General features: G+C 33.3%; 2 protein-coding genes across 3 annotated transcripts; one reads left to right on the top strand and one right to left on the bottom strand.

The window, feature by feature from the left end:
- Positions 1 to 4459: 4459 nt before the first annotated feature.
- On the bottom strand, positions 4460 to 5266 carry LOC129903562 (uncharacterized). Its single transcript, XM_055979113.1, has one exon. It carries the CDS (start codon positions 5264 to 5266, stop codon positions 4460 to 4462), a length of 807 nt encoding a protein of 268 aa, XP_055835088.1.
- Positions 5267 to 14155: 8889 nt separating this feature from the next.
- On the top strand, positions 14156 to 19981 carry LOC129902116 (uncharacterized). Of its 2 annotated transcripts, none has more exons than XM_055977162.1 (5): positions 14156 to 14475; positions 17761 to 17899; positions 18386 to 18417; positions 19113 to 19199; positions 19537 to 19981. In XM_055977162.1, the coding sequence occupies exons 1-5, from the start codon at positions 14197 to 14199 to the stop codon at positions 19669 to 19671; spliced, it is 672 nt and encodes a 223-aa protein (XP_055833137.1). In that variant the 5' UTR covers positions 14156 to 14196; the 3' UTR covers positions 19672 to 19981. The 2 variants fall into 2 exon arrangements, with proteins under 2 accessions (XP_055833137.1, XP_055833138.1); XM_055977163.1 differs by having other exon boundaries at positions 19541 to 19981.
- The last annotated feature ends 220 nt before the right edge of the window (positions 19982 to 20201 follow it).

Below are 20201 nucleotides of genomic sequence, written 5' to 3' on the forward strand. Positions count from 1 at the left end.
TGAACCAACATAGGATCGGAGGTAAGGTTTATGTCCCTCTCCTTGTATTTTTCTGTTTTATTTTATGTTAAGGCTTAGGGGTGATGCTCAACGCCTGACTGTGCACGAGAGGTGGGAGCCTCGTGTAGGGTCTGTTCCCATAAAAAAAATCAATATGGATATCATTGGACTCCTTATGATGTATATATTTCATTGTTGATAGTGGGTTATCATTATGGGAGTTGAATTTAAGAGCTTCTTGTTTGGTGGAGGTGTTCGAGTGCAATTTCGGCAATTGAGGTAGGTTTGGCTATCCTTCTTTGAGATTGAGATGGGGTAATTAGTCATTCATATGTTATAGACTTTGGAATGGGGTAGTAGTATGAGTTGAGAATGTTATATATATTGTGATGCCCGTGTGGGGGCTTATTTATTAATGTATTGTCATGTGGGGGTTTATTTGTATTACATAGCCAGTGTGGGGGCCTTATTTGTTATCTTATTTGCTTTAAGAGCATGTGATTCGTGATTTGCCTAAGAGAGAGGATTGAGTATATTATTGGACTTGTGATGCTCGCCTGAGAGGTTGAGTTGGGGGTTTTGAGAATACTTGAGTATTGAAATATTGTTGAGAAAGGGGTGAATATTTAAATGAAAGTATTTCCTTTCTATTACTATTTATTGAGGGTGAATATCACGTGTAGGTAAGTTTTGAGAACTTTGAACCTTCTACCACATCTGAGTTGAATATTACTTCTATGCCATATGTATTTTGATGCATTCATCCTCATTCATCATATCATGAAATATGGAAAGTTGAGAAATATGAAAATTCTTTTTGAGAAAGAAAATGAAACACCTTTAAACCTTTGTATCTTGAGTCCCTAACCGAGGCAGTTTTACGGCAGGGTAGTGGATGCATTGTGATCCCTTGACCATAAGGAGGTGGCAAGGATAATAAGATATTATGATTGAGGTATATGGTCTGCGAGACCCCCATGGGTCCTGCTTGGTAGCACAGCTCGGCAGGTGTATACGACAGGTTGTGCGACAGTATTGATTCCACTGTACCACCACATTATTGCATCATCATATTGCATTACATTGCATTGATATTTGTACTGCTTAAATTATCTGGTTAATTATGATTATGAGTTGTTATTATGGGTTTACTTTACTCGCGCTATTATATATATATATATATATATATATATATATATATATATATATATATATATATATAAACTGACGGCACCGATGCCGAAGTGGGAGTTTTCTATATGCAGGTGGAAGCGTTCCTTAGTTTATTTCATAGGTTTGATTAATTCCTTATACTCAGACGACTAAAACCTACTGAGTACATGTGAATTGTACTCACCTCTACTTCTATGTCCCTTTTTTATGCAGATATTAGTCAGGGTACCTCACGTGGCAGCTGATATTCTAGCGTATTGTGTATTCTGAGATTAGTGGTGAGGTCCCGGAATTCGGATCGTCACTAGTCTATCTTTATTTCTCAGTCTTTTGTATTATTCAGGTATCTTCAGATTCAAACTTTGTATTAGATGTTCTTTATACTTATGACACCAGGTTTTGGGATAATTTCTTCATTGTCTTTCTTTTCACTTAAATCATGGCATGACTTTCCCTTTGGGACTCTCGTATGAATTTTATTTTTAGGCTTACACATCAGTTTGGGTTTTAGGATGTGTGTCATCATGACCTCGATTTTTAGGTCGTGACAGTGTGGTCTCGGATTGTTCATTTTAATAAATGAAGTCATATGTACGTGTGGATCATGAGCCAGTAAATTAGGAATTTAATTTTCAAGATAATTTAAATTACTGAAAACTAATAGGTGTCTGTGTGTTGGAGGAGTAATAGGTTTGTGTGGGTTTGTAGATTAATTAGGATGACTTCTATTTTAATTGTTTTTTACTGTGTATTTAATAATTTTCAGCTCATGACGACGAAATTATTATACATTTCTAGGATAATAGTTTATTTTCAAAATATACTTAGCCAATCAGAGAGAAAATTGATTTTACTTTTCCATGTAATTTTCACTATCTTCATTACCATCTCACCTCGTTAAAATTTATAAATCATAGTTTTTTTGTAAAGGAAGCGTCTTACATGAAAAAGTATCTTAGAACAGAAATAATTAGCTAGATGTGTTTTAAAAGATATATTGATGGCACAAAGTAATTGATATGTAAGTATATAAGATGTAATGGTTCACAAATTCGGGGATAAGCACTCAAATTGTTGATTTCAACTTCAATTTTTCATGTCTATACATTTGCTTGAAAACCTTGTGCTTTTTTTAAAAAAAAACCACCAGACCCCAACCTGTATATATCAAATATGATGAGAGATATACAATTAGGAGTCGTCTTATCCTTGCCTCTATGAGGAGAGCATAGGATAAATAGGTCCTCCTCGTACAACTTATGCCCTATAGCCATTAGCATTTTGACTGAGAATAACTGTGTGCTGAAAGTAAGTAGCAAAAGACCTTTTTTGGTACATGTACATAGCTAAAAGGCTACAGAAAAAAAAGGTTAAAAGATGGTTATTAAAGTTAAATTGCTTCCTCTTGATTCTAACTCTGAGATTAGGGAGTTGATCTTGGTCAATCCTCACAGCAGCTTTAACTTGTGTTGGCAACATATTAGCATTATTGAAGAAAAATTCTTTCTTTTCCTTTGCTCCTAAATTAGCTATAATATCCGCGACACAATTAGCCTCCCTATAGCAATGCTTCACCTAGAAGTTCCCTTTTTCCAGGAGGTTGACGATCTGCTCCAATTCCTTTCTCATAGTCCAAATTCCTTTGCATGTGCCTTTGATCCAGTTGACTAGAATCATGGAATCAGTCTCTATGATTACATTGTCAAGGTGGTTTGCCTCACACCATTGTAACCCTTTAAGTAAGGCGTTGGCCTCGGCATTGTTGTTAGTCGAGATCCCGTAATATGAATAAAAAGCCACTTTCATGTTGCCATTGTGGTCCCTTAGAATACCTCCACCTGCAGCTTCACCAGGATTACCTTTACAGCAGCCATCTGTATTTAGCTTGAACATGTTTGTATGTGGCTTCTGCCAAATAATGAATTTAGTATCCAACTTAGGAGTAGCCTCTAAAAACCAGTTGCTTAACTTCTTGAATAGAAGGATTTTTACAAAGTTCATGATTGTAAACATCTTCAACTACTTTAGGAAGGCATCTGAGAATAGAAAAGTCCTTGTGATCGTTATCTTGAGTAAATTGCTTTTCGAAAAAAGAGATAGCCTCTTTAGCAATAGCTTCGTCTCCTTCCAACCACTGTCCTCTATCATGTTGAACCCTTTTTCAAAATCAGCCTTATTCTCTTGGACGCCATAATCGAGTGAAAAAATTTGGTATTCAGATCACCTTCTTTATGCCATTTGATGCCAGCTTTTTGTCTCTAGAATGACTCTTCTATCTTGTATTGTCTGACTAATCTCACATTTGCTTCACTGAGATTCATCCTATTAATCTCTTTGTTGTCCAATTGACATTTTTCTTCCATATCCGCAACAATTTTGTCCTTCTCCTTAGTGTTATTGAAGATATCTCCCAAGCAGTTTTTGAACCACCAAGATAACTGTTTACAAGTGTTTTTGAGCTTAAGATGGAATCTCCACATAGGTGATCCATCCACTGGAATTGTCCACGCTGTTTTGACCACTTCTTGAAAGTCCTGCTCCTCGACCCAAAGGATAAGAAACCTAAAATACTTAGCAGTAACATTAGTGGTGGAAGCAATAGAGACAAGAAGAGGGGCATTATCTGACCTGTTCTAACCAAATGGCTAATAGAGGTGTTATTAAATCTTTGAACCCATTGATGGTTTGCCAGCCCCCTATCAAGCCTTTTCCAAATTATGTGTCTTGGAGCCCATCCATTGCACCAAGTATATTTAAAACCACTATAGTCTATAGCCCATGTCCATCATACCACAGTCCTGCATACATTTGAGAATAGGGATGCCCTCTGAAGAATTATAAACATTTCCTCCTTTCTTTTCCTTAGAATCCAAGAATCCAAGATGCAGTTAAAATCTCTAATGACCATCCAAGGATTATTACAGTTGGTAGCCATGTTTCTAATATCATCTCATAGAACCATTCTTAAGTTGACATCACATTTATCATAAACAATGGTAATACTAATACAATCCTCATTGTTCTTGACAATGAAGGTGACTTGCTGCTCAGTGTCCGAAATGATACTCCAATCAAGGAAATCATCACAAAAGATCCAATTTTTATTAGCAATTGGCAAACGCAAACTGAGTTCTAAGAACCCTTCTATACTTGCCAATTTTGTTGCCCTTAACAAACGGTTCCTGAATAGCAATGAAAGGTAAATTGTATTGTCTTTTGAGTTGTTTCAATCGGCCAAAGGCACCTCCGGAGTTGATGCCTCTAATATTCCATGATAGAGCACTAATCATTTAGCTTTTGGTGTTGTTGTGTCTTTGCTCTTATTTGGCTTGTTCTGATTTTCAGAGTTGGTTTTGCTTCCTCTACCTCTAGAAGAGGTTCTTCCACCCTTGGTTGAGGCTCCTCCTCTAGGGGAGAGATTTATTTTTTCAGCGATATCTCCAAGTGCCTTGGATATGTCATCATTTTGAGAATGACTAATAGGGCCCTCAGATGTAGTCTCAACAATTTCATCACTATCGTTGTCTGATTGGTACTGGTCAGATTCATTATCATCGGAAGCAGTAGCAGAATCATAGTTAGAATCTTCCTCTTCAGAGTATTCTATGCCAAAGGTATCAACTTTATGTTCTTTTCTTCCATCTGCCTCCTTGGTGTTGTTTTGTTGTTGACCTTCCTGACTATCCTTCTGTGAAGATTCCGGTTCACTTTCAGATTCATTGTCGATGTGTTCTTTTTGCCTATCCTTCATGCTTTGTTCTTTACTCTTTTTTTGTTGTTTTTCTTGTCTTTTGGTCATTTGCTTGGTACCTTTCTCTTGATTTTTGTTGTTAATATTGTGGTCTTTGTATTTGTCCGCTTTGTTGATCCCTTCTTCTCGGAGAATAGACTTTGACTGATTTGTGTGTTCAGCATTATGCCAATTGTTTCTCTTTTTTGTTTTCTCCATGATCTTATGTTGGATTTCCTGGTGGATGTTACTCACGATGTTTGTTCTATTAGAGGCCCCTGTACTTTCCTGTTTGTGCTGCTCAATTTCTCTATTATCCATACTATTTCTTGTAGATTGCTGTCCTTTGGCGTAGTAGTGCATTACGATCTCTTGCGCTTTGACTTCTGATTTCTGTTATTTCTGTTATTATTTATTACTTTCTATGCTTTTGTTACTCAATTTTACCTGTAACGCTTTCATTTATTTATTTAATCGTTATTTGTTATTTGTATTTATTTATTTGTATTTATTTGTTATCTATTCGTTGTTTGTTTGTTGTTTTTCTCATAAAGCTTTTAATTTTCTATTTTAATCTAACATTTTTTATGCATTTATGCTTTTACTGGGCCGAGGGTCTCCAGGAAACAGTCGTCCTACCTTGGTAGGAGTAAGGTCTGCGTACATTTTACTCTCCTCAGACCCCATGTTGGATTTTACTGGGTTGTTGTTGTTGTTGCTGTCCTTTGGCGATTTGCTTTTGTGTGGCTTCAACTGATTGTCTGGTAGTCTTTTGATCGTTCTTACCTTTATCTCTGCCCGCTATTTTCTGCTCACCACCAGTTTGTCTTTCTTCTGTATATTCTCTCTTATTTATAATCTCCGTTGTAAAATCCTGCTTCATAGTATCATCATTGACCTTGATATTGTTATGGTCAGAATGAGTTTTTCCTTGTTCTCTCATCATATTCCTATTGGTATTGTTTTTCCCTTTTCTGTTCACAGAAATGAAGCCATCTTCAGTATCCTTGTTGTGTTCTTGAGCATGTTTCTCCAGTTTCTCTTGTTGTTGTTGAGCCTTAATCCTTTCATCTCGGGCCTTGTTTCTACAAGAAGTTTCCAAGTGTCCTTGCAACTTGCAATACATACAATAATCAGGCTTGCCTTCATATTCTATCTTAAGCCACATACCATCCTCGGTTCCATCAAGTCTAGTGAATCACAACCATATTTTGTCTAGTTGAGGTTTGAGAAGATGTATTTCTACTTTGATATTTGCCACATTCCCCCTAGATTTGGAATAAGTGGCCATATCCGGTGCTACAGCTGTTCCCACAGAGTTTAATACATGGGAGTTCATGTATTAATATCCATATTGGCACAGTAGTCGTTTCTTCTTGCGGTTTAAAGTCTGGACTCCATTTTAGGAACAAAATTCTTAAACAGAATATGATGGTAATCCACTTCATTTGCAAAATCCAAGTAGACGTGTTTACTGTTGAAGTACGCGACCTTCACAGAATCTTTTAAACCGTACCTTGTCGCAAAAACTTTTCGAATTTCCTCCATACTAGGTCTACCTTTGACAAACTTCCCAACAATCGTTAATTTACACTCACTCGCCAGATTAACAAAGTAATCATGAGCGGTAAAATAAACAGCCGGCTTACCTAGGTGGGTTCCATGTTTAATCTCTACCGGGGTTATGTTTTTGGTTGTTTCATTGAGCTTGGCTCCAACCGCTGCAGCAAAGGAGGGTTTGGAGATTACGAGTTCAATAGATTACTTGGCTTTCTCCTCTATCGGGAGTTGTATATTTTTGGCATGTTCCGAAGGTTGTCCTTGGCTCCTTTGGGTTTACCGAAATTGGTCGAAACTTTGGAATATGCATTGTTAGTGATGACTGGGGATGATTGAGCTATTGGGTGAGGATTGATTTTTTTCTTCTTCACTGTCCGATTCCTCTTGAGTTAGAGTATTTGGATCCCTTTTCTCCTTCAGAATCGAGAGTGAGAGGGGTTGATGGGATAGTGGAGTTATTGTTGGCGGAACTATCGATTTCAATGGCTGCTTGGGTGGAGATGTTACCGTTGCTGGTGGTGATGTGATAACATTCATGATCGTTGGAATTGATGAGGGGAAGGGGTAGCCTATGTTATGAACTCGCCACTTGATTTGAAAAGGTGAAAGAATTTAGATTTTTGGAGAAGTTAGCGAAAGACTCTAGATTTAGAGAATTTGAAAGACTTGAAATTCTCTACAATGTGTCGAGAGTTCTAGAGTAGATACCTCTTTGTAAATATGTAAGGACTTCTATAGTAAATTTTATTTACACTTAGATCACTTAGGAGTAATATAAATAAAGGGGGCATTTATTTGTAGGAAATCATCAATCAATCAAGCATTCTTCCAAAAGCAATACAAAAGCCTTTTTCATAAAAGTTCTCTTGTGTTTCTTACAATCTAGCGTTCCTTTAGCGATCTAGTCTTAAAGGCTTACTTGAGCTTGCAAGATTGTGAAAAATTCGTGAGTAAGTTTTCAAGTGCCGCACGAAGATCTTAGTTAAAGTCTAAATCTATGACAACGTGGTCTAAATAAATCCACTGTTGAGAGCACTTAATTCACCATATACTGAAAACCTTATGCTTAATACATAGAATACATTCTAGAATTAACAAATTATTCATGTAATTTCTGGTTGAATTTCTAAGTAATTAGGTCATGTAAGATTGAGAGAACAGGTGTGTTTGGTATGAAATTAAAGATTTTTTAATTTTTGTATGTTTGGTTGGATTTAAAAAATTTTAAAAATATTTTTGATGGACTTATTTTTCTCTAATTTAAGAAAAATAATTTCATGCATAAAGTAAGAAAAAAGATTTACATAACTCCCGTTCAGCCTCATCACCTGACCCCAACTCGGGATCCAACTCCCAATTCTATCTCGAGACCCAACTCCGATATTGACCCCGTCCTCGAATACGACTCCCAATCCCAACATTATAACTCGATTTGAGACCCAACCTTGATCTTGATACAAGAGTTGACCCGCATACTAAAACAAGTCCAAAACCGACAAACAACCTCACTTATGTCGAAAAAATTGATGTTCTATCGATGTATTGGACAACGTCAATTTAACTTGGGTCGGTTTCAAGAAATTGACTGTCACGCCTCGAGAAGGTACCCTAGGCGTGGCCGGCACTCAGAAACCATCTCTAGCCTCCGAGAGAACCACTTGGTCTCATCACTCATTCGTTCATCAGCGGAAGACTTAAGTGAAAATAAGAATACTTATGTGGGCTCGTCATCATCAACATCAAATGAAAGAAATAATCCTTAGAATAAGTAGTTTCAAAGGAGAACTACTACAATTACATCATCAAACTCTGTCTATGAAGCCTCTAACACTATCAGACGGTGCCAATGACATGTCCATGGATACCTCAAAAGAAACATAATACTCAAGAATAATAAAAGGATAAAGAGTTACTCCGAATACAAGAAGGACTCGCCAAATAGCTGGAAAGCAATGATCTTCAACGATGCGCCTGTTGAGGATCTCTAACACCTGTATTTTCATGAACATCAAATCAATTAGGGTTCATGGGAAAGTAGCCACGAACAATAATTTCAACAATATGAGAGATAAAAAATAATAATAATCTCAATGCATAAATATATCTAACTCAATAGAAGAAGAATTAGCTCATTTAGAATTCAAGAATTAGGATAAAACTCAACTATAACTCAATTATGATGAATTTAATTATTGGGCGCATGGACGAACTCAATCTAATGCTATGAATAGCTTTACATACCCGGAATTCGAAGCTTTACTCTGAATTGAAGAACTCAATGACCACTCTTGAACTCCTAGCCTTTTCTCACCGCCGGAGCGTTTTGTGTACTATCCAAAGTATAAAAATCATCGGAATAGTATTTCTACACTACTAAAAACTAAAACTATATTTGAGAATGAGTAAAGAAGTGTATAGAGAGAAGAGTTGCTTGATAAAGGTTGATGAATAAAATGAGAAAATAATGTGGGTATCTATAGATGTGGAGGAGGAACCTAACAATCCATAAAAATAATTACAAAGGATGATCTTGAAAATTCAATGGAGGATTGTGATCTCATGGATGATGTCAAATGGAGGACTATTGATGTCATTGGTGATGTCAAATTGTTCTAGATCTTTCCATGGTTGGTGAAATGAACCTTTTTTTTAAAGGAATACCTTTTTTGGAGCTATGTTTGAATAAGATAACTTCCTAATTAGGATTTGGTGTCTTCATATGAATTGTAGATCTAGAAGTATACTTTCATTTCGTTTAAGAATCAACTAATTTGGAACATCCTACCATGAGATATGAATTTTCTTCTACAAACACACCATTTCATCGCAGCACCTTGTCTTGCAAAATTAATTTATTTGACCTACGTATCCTCCGAATATTAAGATATGGTCTCATGAAAGTTGTAGGTAATGTCGTTGGAGTTATTCAAAAATTCGAATCACCTAATTTGTACTATTTTATAAAAAATTATGCCCAAAATACAGAAGCAGTATCATTTTCGTCGAGAATTGAAATAATAATTTATTTATTTTAAGGATAATTTAGGAACATTGAAAAATCATTCCATATTTTTTAATTAAATTTTATGCTCAATCAAATTATATCACATAAATTAAGATGGATAGACTATAAAAATAAATGAATTCTATTTGTTTTTTTGTTTTGTTTTTTCAAAAAAAGATATTTAATTAATTAAATAACCTGACTTTGTCTCTTGATTTTTGTAAGATAATTTTAAATTATTTTTATCGAAGCAGATCATGTCCGTGGTTTATATAATTTTATCTTGGTAAATCTAAATTTTCACCTCTTATCATAATGAAAATTCGAGTACTTATTTCTTTTTATAAAAAAAATATATTAGAGGATAGGAGAAGGGAAATGAAAATGGAAATGAGGGAGGGACTATAAGGAGGGAAATCGAATTCTCACCAACAAGGTGAAAGTTTAGATAACCAACCAATTAAGTTACTAAAATTCCTCAAAATTCAAATTACTTCACTTTAGATTAAATTTAGGAATTAACAACGGAATAACACTATTGAAGAGGAAAATTAACAAACGAAAACGAAGACTTGTGTTACAACTTACAAAATCCCTGAAGGTTAATTAATAAAGGAAATATCACTCTCATAGAAGAAGAAAAAAAATACGACACCACAGTTTATTAATTATTTTAACTTATATATATATCAACAATATTATAAAGAATCAGCAAATAGTGTAAACATTTTTTACAATACTAGCGATGTATATAAGTTAAACCCTCTAAATACATATGAATTACATAAATATTTTATTCAATATATAATATAAGCACAATCATAAAAGCAAGTTCATTATAGTAAGGGGACTAAGAGGTGCCATCACAGGGGTTAATCTTTTTCTTATCATTCTTGAAAGTGGACACCACAGCTTTGCCTATCTTTTCAACAGCCATTGCCTTCACTGACTTCTTGTCTTTCTTTGGAAACACACTGCCATTCTTTGGTTTGCTTTCTTTTCCCTTTCCATTATTCTCCATTTCTCTTCTCTTAGAATTAATTATATATGAATATGAGGAAGTGTAATGTATTATTGGTTTGTTGCTTTAGCTTGTGATGCTTTGAGGAGTTCATATGTTGAGGTATTTATAGGAGTTTTAAGGCCTTTGTTTATGGTATTTTTCTGAATGTTTTCATGTAACTTCTTGTTCAATTTCTAAGTTAGCTCATGTACGATTTTGAGAACATTTACGTGCATATGGAATACGTTTGTGTAGTGTGTTTGTGTGTGTGTGTGTGTTTGGAATTCGTATTTATTTATATCTCAAGTGTTGTGTTATTAAAAAGTGTAAGTTCGTATAGATGCGTCAATCCCCATGAAACTATTGATTTTTAATTAAAATCTAATTAGTTGCTAAAAACTGAGTAACTTTTATTTAGTAATTTGTCTACATCAATTTATGTGAATGGGTTCAGAGTTAGTACAAGGATCAACATATTTGATTTTGATTATGAATTTGAGTAAAGACTTTTCAAATATTTACAACAAAATTTGCAAATTCAAAATTACAAAAAAAGTACTACAAATTAATAAAGCTAATAATTCCAAAAGGAAAAAAAGTTTGAGCAAATTATATTATCGCATGGGGTGTGTGTGTGTTGGAGGAGGAGTGGGTTTTGTGGGTTTGTGTGGGTGTGGATTAATTAGGTTTGACTCCTATTTAATTTGTCTGATAAGATTTGTAGATAGTATTCCCTTCATTTTATGTTAAAGCGAATTTTTGAGAAATTTTTTATTGTTTAAAATTCAATATAAATGTTTGAAACTTTTTTTATATTTGTCCTTTCATTTATTAAAGTTTTATATTTTTTAAGAGATAATCACACTACTTTCAAAGTTATATTTATGATTTTACAAAGGATTACAGTAGAAAGTATGATTTAAATTATGTCCTTAAATATTTTTCTTAATATATATGCATTGTCTCACAAATTTACATGGGATGGAAGGAGTAGTTTTCATAAAGGAAAAATGTCCCTACCATAATAGTTACATGAAAAAATATCTTGTGCTCAAATATTCAGCTTAATGTGTTTTAAAATGTGTATTGATGGCATTAAAAGATAAGGAGAATTTTCGCATATAGCCATTCAAAAATATTTTAATTATGCTTCATAGCTATAGTTTACTAATTACAATTCATAACTATAGTTATAGCAGCGTTTGTATAATTCGTGCAGCATTTGTATACGTTTGTATAAGTAGTTATACAATTCACAGTTTTTGTATAACGTTTGTATATTTTACTATACAATTCATACACAACGTTTGTATAATTCGTTATACGATTTGTAATATTTGTATATTTTGCTATACAATTTGATTCGCACACAACGTTTGTAGTAATCGCGCGAAATACGCAAAACTCAAATTGTAATTACAGTTAGATGTTTACCGCGAGCCAAAATTAATTCAAACTGTAGCTATGTTAGCTAATTAACTAGTATATATTTATTTATTAGCATAACTTTCCCAAAAAATAATACATAAAAGATTTTATTAATGCTATAAGCGTGTGGGCCAATTCTGTTTAAATGTTGTTGGGTTCAATTCGTTTACCATGTTCTCATATTTTGGTTGTCTTTTTTTGTGTAGGCAAGGGAATTCATTGTAAAATTTGTGGATTATATTGTTCGAGCCTGTTTGGATTGACTTTTAATTTATAAGTCAAAAGTTAGAATTTTTAACGAATAATTTTTGATTAATTTTATCATTTTAGCTTAAAGATAAGTGTTTATAAGTACTTTTTTATTTATTCAAACACTCTAAAAATGATTTAAAACTGTTTTGGATTATTATTATTATTATTATTATTATTATTATTATTATTATTATTATCATTTTACTATTTTATTTTCAATTTTATTAAATGGAACAATATAAGAGATCTTTATATTTGACTCGAATTGTTAATTGAACTTTTCTTCTCACGACTTTACCAATTAAACACTTACACTCAATAAAACCTTTACCTTTTTAGTATTTCTGACCATTGATAGAACTCATGTGACATTAATATTGAATTGAAAAAATGTTTGATGCACACGCATATTAAGAGCATGAATTGATAATTTTCATTAAAAATATACATATAAATCAGGAAAAATTAAGTAAAGGCGAAAAAATAAAAGTAAAAATAAAAACACCCCCTTCCCCTTCTCCTTTTCTGTTTAAAAAAAATATATTGGCTCCACTCTATCAAAAACTACTACTCTCAACTGAAAAGTTTATCATCTACTTCTCTTCCTCCACCTCTTTTCTTCACTATGAAGTCCAAATTGATAGATGAGTTCATCATCAATCAAAGGTCTCGGATTCGAGTCTCTTGAGTATGTAATTGTTTTTATTAAAAAGCATTTTATCTCTTAATATGGATTTAAATTCTAATTTAATCGGACTCCAATATAGATATCAGACATCGAATAAAAAATAAATATTTTTGTTCGTATATCTAATATTCAGTTACTTTATGAAATATCAAACTTTTAACTTCTTTAACATTAAAGTTAGTAAACTTTACCCACTGCAACAAAGTCATGTACAAATTACTTTTTAGTTTTTATCACATTAAAATAATTTCAAACTTTATCACTACTATATATAAAGTTACTAAAAATTACCAATAAAAATGATAAAATCTACCCATCGTGATAATTTTATACTATAATGGCTAAAAAATTAGGGAAAATTACATGGCAAACATTACTCCTATATTATGCGATAAGGGTATAATTTCTACAGTTAAATAAAATTTGTTATTATACAAATCTAGGAGTTTATATACAAATATGGAAGCGAATATGTAAATCTCTAAAGTAAATCTAGAAGTAAACATATACAATCTCTAAAGTAAATCTAGAAGTAAATATATATAATATTTTTGAAAATCCAATTTATATAATGCAGCGAGATATACAAACAGGAAAGCTCAATTTGTATAATGCAGCGAAATATACAAACGAAAATTGATATAACAACTGAAATTATAGTTATGAAACATAATTAAGCAAATTGTAATTAAGGAGAATAATCACATTTCAAATCTTTGTTATTTTTAAAGTTTCCCAAAAAATTACTACTTTATAGTTATAATTGGTAAAATTGTTACTTTAAATGATAAGAAAAATATCTTTATAAGTTTACCTAATAATGATTAAAATTTCACACCTTTAATATGATAAATATTAAAAATTCCATTCCTTTAATTTGACCCAAACAAAAAAAAATTGTCACAGCTTATGTGGCAAATTCTAATTTTCCGAGTAAGATAATTTAATTTTAATTGTAGATTTAGGTATCATAATTAATAATTTAAGATATTTAAATAATATATAATGAAATAATATTATCTCATATATTAGGACGGATAAAAAAGTATCAAAGTAATATTGAGGCCGTTTGAATTGGCTTATAAACTGCTTATAAGTTGTTTTCGACTTTTTTTGATTGTTTGACTGGTCAATCTAAGTTATTTTGTGCTTAAAATAAGCTTCAATAAATAGTTAAGTTTATTTGAATAAATTTATTTTAAGCAGTTTATAAATTAAAAAAAAAAATTGACTTGCACTTACCTTTTTTTCCAATTTTTTTTTTTAACTTATGCTTAAAAATAAATAGATCCAAACAGACTAATTATCTCAAAATTTAAAAAGCAAACACTTTTTTTTGTTACAAGGACAAAAGTTGTATGGAAATTAACCTTTTGATTGAGCTTGGCAACCCAAAGAGAGAAACAGAGGAAAAGGTAAGAGTAGAGAAGATGAAGATGACATGGAAGAATCAGAGCAAAAAGAAACCTAACAAGAGACCTATTTCCCAATTCCAAGACCTCCCTTTCGACGATTCCACGTTTCCCAAGGAAAAACTTGCTAAAAACGAAGAGATTTCTCATGTTAATGGAGATGATGATGATGATGCAATCAAGCTTGTTGAGTCCTTTCAACAACAAGGAAATAAGCTTGCTGAGGTATTTCCTCACATGGGTTTCTTTTCTTTTTTCTGTATTTTATCTAATTTTGCTTCTTTTTTTTTAATCTGTATGAGGTTATTCACTGCCTTATAATTTACAATTGTTGTTTGTGAAAAATAGATTGTGATTAGTTTTAGCAAATTGCAGCTGGATGGTATGGTAATCACTTGATATAAAAAAAAATTATCTAGATTTATTAGTTGGAAATAAAGTAAAAAATTATCTTATGTTAGTGATAGGGATTTTAAGTTGTTTATCACCCCTATTTAGCCTTGATTTACTTTGTTGGACATACTTGAATATTTAAGAATTAAATTGGTATGCCGGTTAGTCTGAGATAAACGTGGTGTCTGGACCAATGTTAAGTGTTCGATTGATCCATACATCCATACATAATAATGCCGTTTACCGAGGTTTAAGCAAATGGAAAGGAATCTCTTTAACTTTTTGCCTCAGTTTCATTGAATCCTCATGTACCATGGTCTTCATTGGCTCCTCGAGCTGCTTAGTGACAACCTTGGGTGCATTGTCGTCCCCCCTTTTGGTTCCCTTCTTCCCATCTAGTCTCTCTATCTCTCTCTATCTCTTCGTCACTTTCTCTTTCTCTCTCTCTTTTCTTCTTCCTTTTTCCCCTTCTTACTTCACATCAGTAATAACTCTATATCTTCTTAGGAACTCTAGAATAAGGCAGGCTGGGTGTGTTGTTAGTATTAGGAGGTTTTTATTTCATCTGAGCTTAATTAAAGTAGTTGTTCTATTGATAGACATGTATTGGATGTACATATTTAACTGGATAGCTTGTTTTCTTCTATATGTTTGTCTTTTTTTCCTCTTCTTTTTGGATGAAGAAGATCTCAACATATTAATTTTTGCTTCTGTAAGCTCTTAGTAGGAAAGAGTCATTGTAAGTAAGAATAAATATTTTAACATAGCAGTTTATGTCTCTGAGGTAAATTGAGCATCTTGTATTTGATCATGTGAAGTTGTCACATGTAACAATAATCAAGATTTACAAATGATGGTTTACAGGTAAGGATCGTATGTTTCGTGTGAAAGTCCTATATCGTTTCCTGCTGCCAACAATTCATTTTGTTGGGCATTTTATCAACCCAGGGTAACTCTTCGTTGAGGACTGGGGCATGCCCTGACTCCAGATTTGTATATCCCATTACCTAAACCATATTGCACCCAAAAAAAAATATCTAGGAATCATTTGGTATTTTGGTTCATGGGATAAAAAATATATATAGAATGCACTCATTGCAGGATTATTTAATCTCCTGTTTGATTGAATTTTTGCTTTTGGTATAAGCAATTCTCAGATTAGTTATACCACAATTTTAGTATTTTTTTAAAATTGACATTCAATGCGCGATAACAATCCAAGGATTAGATGTCCGGGATAAACTATTTAAATGACAAAAATGTTATTTCCAAAGTCTTTTAAGAAGGCCAGATTTAAAATTGTGAATTGAAGTTTATCTAATGTAAAATCAAGCACTTGGTATATGCTGTCCTCCTTATATCTCATTTTTAATCCAATGAATCAAACATCTACAAAGAAAAGAATATATATATTATATAATCCCCACATTATAATCCTGGGTGTAACTTGTTTGCGGACTGAACAACCCCTTAGAAATTAATTGTATCATGGAGTTGAGGTCAAAAGTTCAGTCTTTCAAATAGTTGTCTTGCTATGTGGAAAAGGAAGGCTATTTGCCAAACGGTTGTTCTGCAGTTTGCACTGCAGTAAGTTTAGTGTAGGAGGGTGAACTGAATTGACGAGTTGATTCTTGAAACTAGCCTCTTTGTATTGTAGAAAGTAAGAATATGCACAGCTGCTTGTCATGTTAACTAACACATTTTTTGAGGAGGAATGGGGGATAAGCAGTGTTTCACTAACACTTTTATCTTAAAGATGAACTTTAGCGCGATGGTAAGTTGAGTGTGAAATGACCTCAATATGAATATATTTTGCATGATACATTAAGGCAACACTAAGCACAATGGTAAATCTACTGCAGAAAGTAAAACTTAATACAGTTGCTTGTATAAAGGTAGGTTGTACTACATTTTGCATTAACACTGAGAGCTGAGGCTACACAGTGCTTAGTTTATTTTATGGTGTCGAAAGGAAGCCTTACAAATAGCTTCCGCATAGAATAAAAAGTTAAGGCTATGTACAGATTTTTAGTACCAAAAGTTACATTAACAATTAAAGGTGAGAATCAACACATTGGTAAGGAAGTATATGTTGAGGTGAGAACCATTTTTGGAGGTCTCCAATATATCCTAAATGCTGAGGAATACAACATTACCAGTTTAAAAAAAAAGGTATATGTTGAGGTGAGTTGGATGTCAGAAGTTCTCTTGTAGATAGCCTGGTTGCGGTTCAGAGAGTGAGGCTATGCACACATGACCTGTCTTGGAAACCTCAACATCCATGTTGCAAGGATCTTTTCACCTCTGGATAAGGGTGTGAGACTCTTACCACATTTGGTCATTCAAACCTCATTGAGTCCTTGACAGGGGCATATGCAGAGGGGGGTCACCGGGTTCACGTGAACCCATGCTCCCCTCTCGAGATCATATATAGTAGTGTTATACTTTTTAAAATATATTTAAATATAGATATGTGAACTCACACTCAGTATCATATAATGTAAAATTGGGTGCACCTCTCTAAAAGAGGTTAAATTTTTGAATCTTATACCTATCTTGTTTTATTTTTCTTTCTAAAATTAGGTAAAACCTCTCTAAGTGGTTATTGGTAACAATTTTTGCGTTTTAACTGATATTTTTTTATATATTTTGCTTTAATCTTTCAAAATTTTCAAGTCTATCACATTGGAAATTACTAATTTTTTTAGCACTATATAATTTGTATATAATTAAACCAAATGTGTATATTAAAACTAATAGTACTATATGATATAACATACAATCAATGGGTTCAACTGATTTCAATACCTTCGGCATGGAATATAACTACATATATAAAAAAAATACTATTTGAAATAGATAAGAATTAGTTTTGGACCTATAATTTTAAAATTTTAACCGATTTTAATGATAAGAACCTAAATGTCAAACCGATCAAATTTATATTTTAGATCCATCTTTCGTAATAGTGCACCCATCCTCTCGAAATCCTGAATACGCCTTTGGTCCTTGAGGAATATTTTTTTGTATAAGTGATTTCAAACACTTCATTGACTGTTGATATCATTTCCAGCAGCTGGGATTAAGTCTCTCTTCATTTCTTTTTTTTTTTTGAAGGAAGGGAAATATCGTGAAGCACTTGGGAAGTGGGAATCTGCTCTACTTTTGATGCCAGATCGTGCCATTCTGCATGAACAGAAGGCTCAAATTTTACTTGAACTTGGAGAAACATGGAATGCTGTAAAAGCTGCTACTCGTATGTTTTGACACTCGCATTAATTCGAATGAATTCTCCTCATTTGCTGAGCAAATTATGCTGGACGATGTCAATTAACAAATATATTTTACTTGGATTTATTTTCAATGTTATATCTCATGAAAGGTTGTGCACCTACTTTTAAGCTCTGAAGCTTCTTAGTGCTTACTTTTGGCTCATCTTAAAGGTTATGGACAAATCTGACAAATATATCATTTCAAATATGATCTTGTTACCAGCCAAATGTGGAAACCTAGAGTAAGACTAAGTTTATTTTTTATTTATCTTTTCCTTAGCATTAGAAGATTTTTATTTTCCACATTCTTCCCGTTGTAAATCTATATCTGGCATAGAGATATCTAAGTTGGATTTTAGCCTACTTTCATGGTCACTAATGCCCTCTTTAAGTCATCTGTTTTTGTGTATAAAATAACTTTAGATGATATATTTCATAACACTCATGTAACCTGCTTCCTGTTTGAGCAGGTGCAACTGAGTTGGAGCCAAGCTGGGGTGAGGTGTGTGAAACTGTTATCATTCAGTTTTGCTATTGTTTCAGCTGTTGTTAATATACCTGCTTTAGGGATGTAAATGCAACTCTTAATGCACTGCAATAATTGGGAACCCACGCCATCCTTGCTTAATATCACGGGGGATCCTTAAGAATTTTTCTGTAATCTGTTCAGTTTCAATACTTCCAAAACTAATTTGTCAAACTTCAACTATCTATAAGTTTCATGGGCTAGTTTTCATATACAAGTCCTCTGACTTTCAGCCTTTAATTGTTCACTCAATGTGCACGTTACATCCTTTCTGTTCTACCTCTTCCTGCATCTATTCCCTAGACTATGCAAATTTAATAATTCTTTGTCTTCACATGGTAATAAATTACTGGTTTCAGAGTGTAAGATTAGTAATTGTTGATATACTGACTAGCTAGCTCACGATAGAAGTAGCTTTGCACTTTGAGTTTCCTGGTCATACCTGCATACATAGTTAAGCTTAGAGCTCTATGGAATGATCAAGGAAAAGGCACAGGCTCTTTTCTATTCCTTTTCTTTTTGTGAAGTATTTACAGCTTTGGAAAATGAAAGCTTAGACTAAAAAGCAGTTGACTGCAAGCTTCTGATTCTTAGGCAACAGTCAAATTCAACTCTTTAGAATGGACAGTACTTTACTCCAGTGCTTATTGCTAATTCTTCTGTTGTTGCAGGCGTGGGTCACCCTTGGTAGAGCACAGCTGAATTATGGTGAGCCTGATAGTGCTATCGAAAGCTTAGACAGAGCACTAGCCATCAAGGTATAGATTAAATTTATTACAAATTCTCACGCCTGTTTCCTCTATGGATCCTTTTTTCATTGATATATTTCCTTCTTGAGTAAATGGATATTCTCTGCTTTTTATGTAATACCCCAAGGCCCAAGGTCAATATTACCTTTGTATCCAGAGAACGAACTATCTTTTGAAATCTAAGCAATTGCCAAACTCTATTGATCTTGCTTTTATTACATCCTAGTTTTGAAATGTTCAGTAGAATATTGTGCTAAGCTTGTCAGATTGACTGCCTCTGTATATGATTCTTGCGTGTGTTTAGTAGACCAGTTATGCACGCAAGTAAATGGGACTTGTTTTGCAGCCAGATTCTGCTGAGGCACGCAATGATCGACAAGCTGCCTTGCATCATATTCAGAGGAGAAAACAGTTACAGACATCAGGTTTGAGCATGAACCAAAACCGCTTTGCTGTAGTGGACAAAACTGAGAGTGCTTGAAGGTTTGAAAACATAGGGGTAATCTTATTACAGATGATGCTTTGTTCCGATAAGCCTGAAAATCTTGAGCTAGGGAATATCTTCTGCCACATTTGACTTCTCAGTCACAGTTTCTCAAATTGCCGGTGCAGCAATAGAAAGAAAGAGTTGTAAGTGTGCATATCAGTGAGGAGGAGAGAGAGTAGCAAGAAGTGTTGACAATGATAAGACATGATTCCCGGACACTGAAATGTCTACTTGTAATATAGATGATCCTCTATGGCCTCTAACTTAAAGAGTTACTTTATGACACTGCTAATTTGATAATTCAGATTAGTAATATCTACAGGTTCTGCTGGCAAATAAGTGAATGACGTTTTTTACATCCAAAAAGTACATCTGAAAGATGCTAGCCAGTGAAAGATTTTGTTTTACAATGGTAATCGCATGTAAAAGAATTGATTAAGTGTATAGTACAGAGAAGAGAGCAGAAATTTACTCTCAGAATTTGACCAAATAAAGTGCAAAAATATACACAGATTGTTAACTTT

The sequence above is a fragment of the Solanum dulcamara genome, chromosome 9 (assembly GCF_947179165.1).
Source record: "Solanum dulcamara chromosome 9, daSolDulc1.2, whole genome shotgun sequence".
In the NCBI taxonomy this organism is placed as follows: domain Eukaryota; kingdom Viridiplantae; phylum Streptophyta; class Magnoliopsida; order Solanales; family Solanaceae; genus Solanum; species Solanum dulcamara.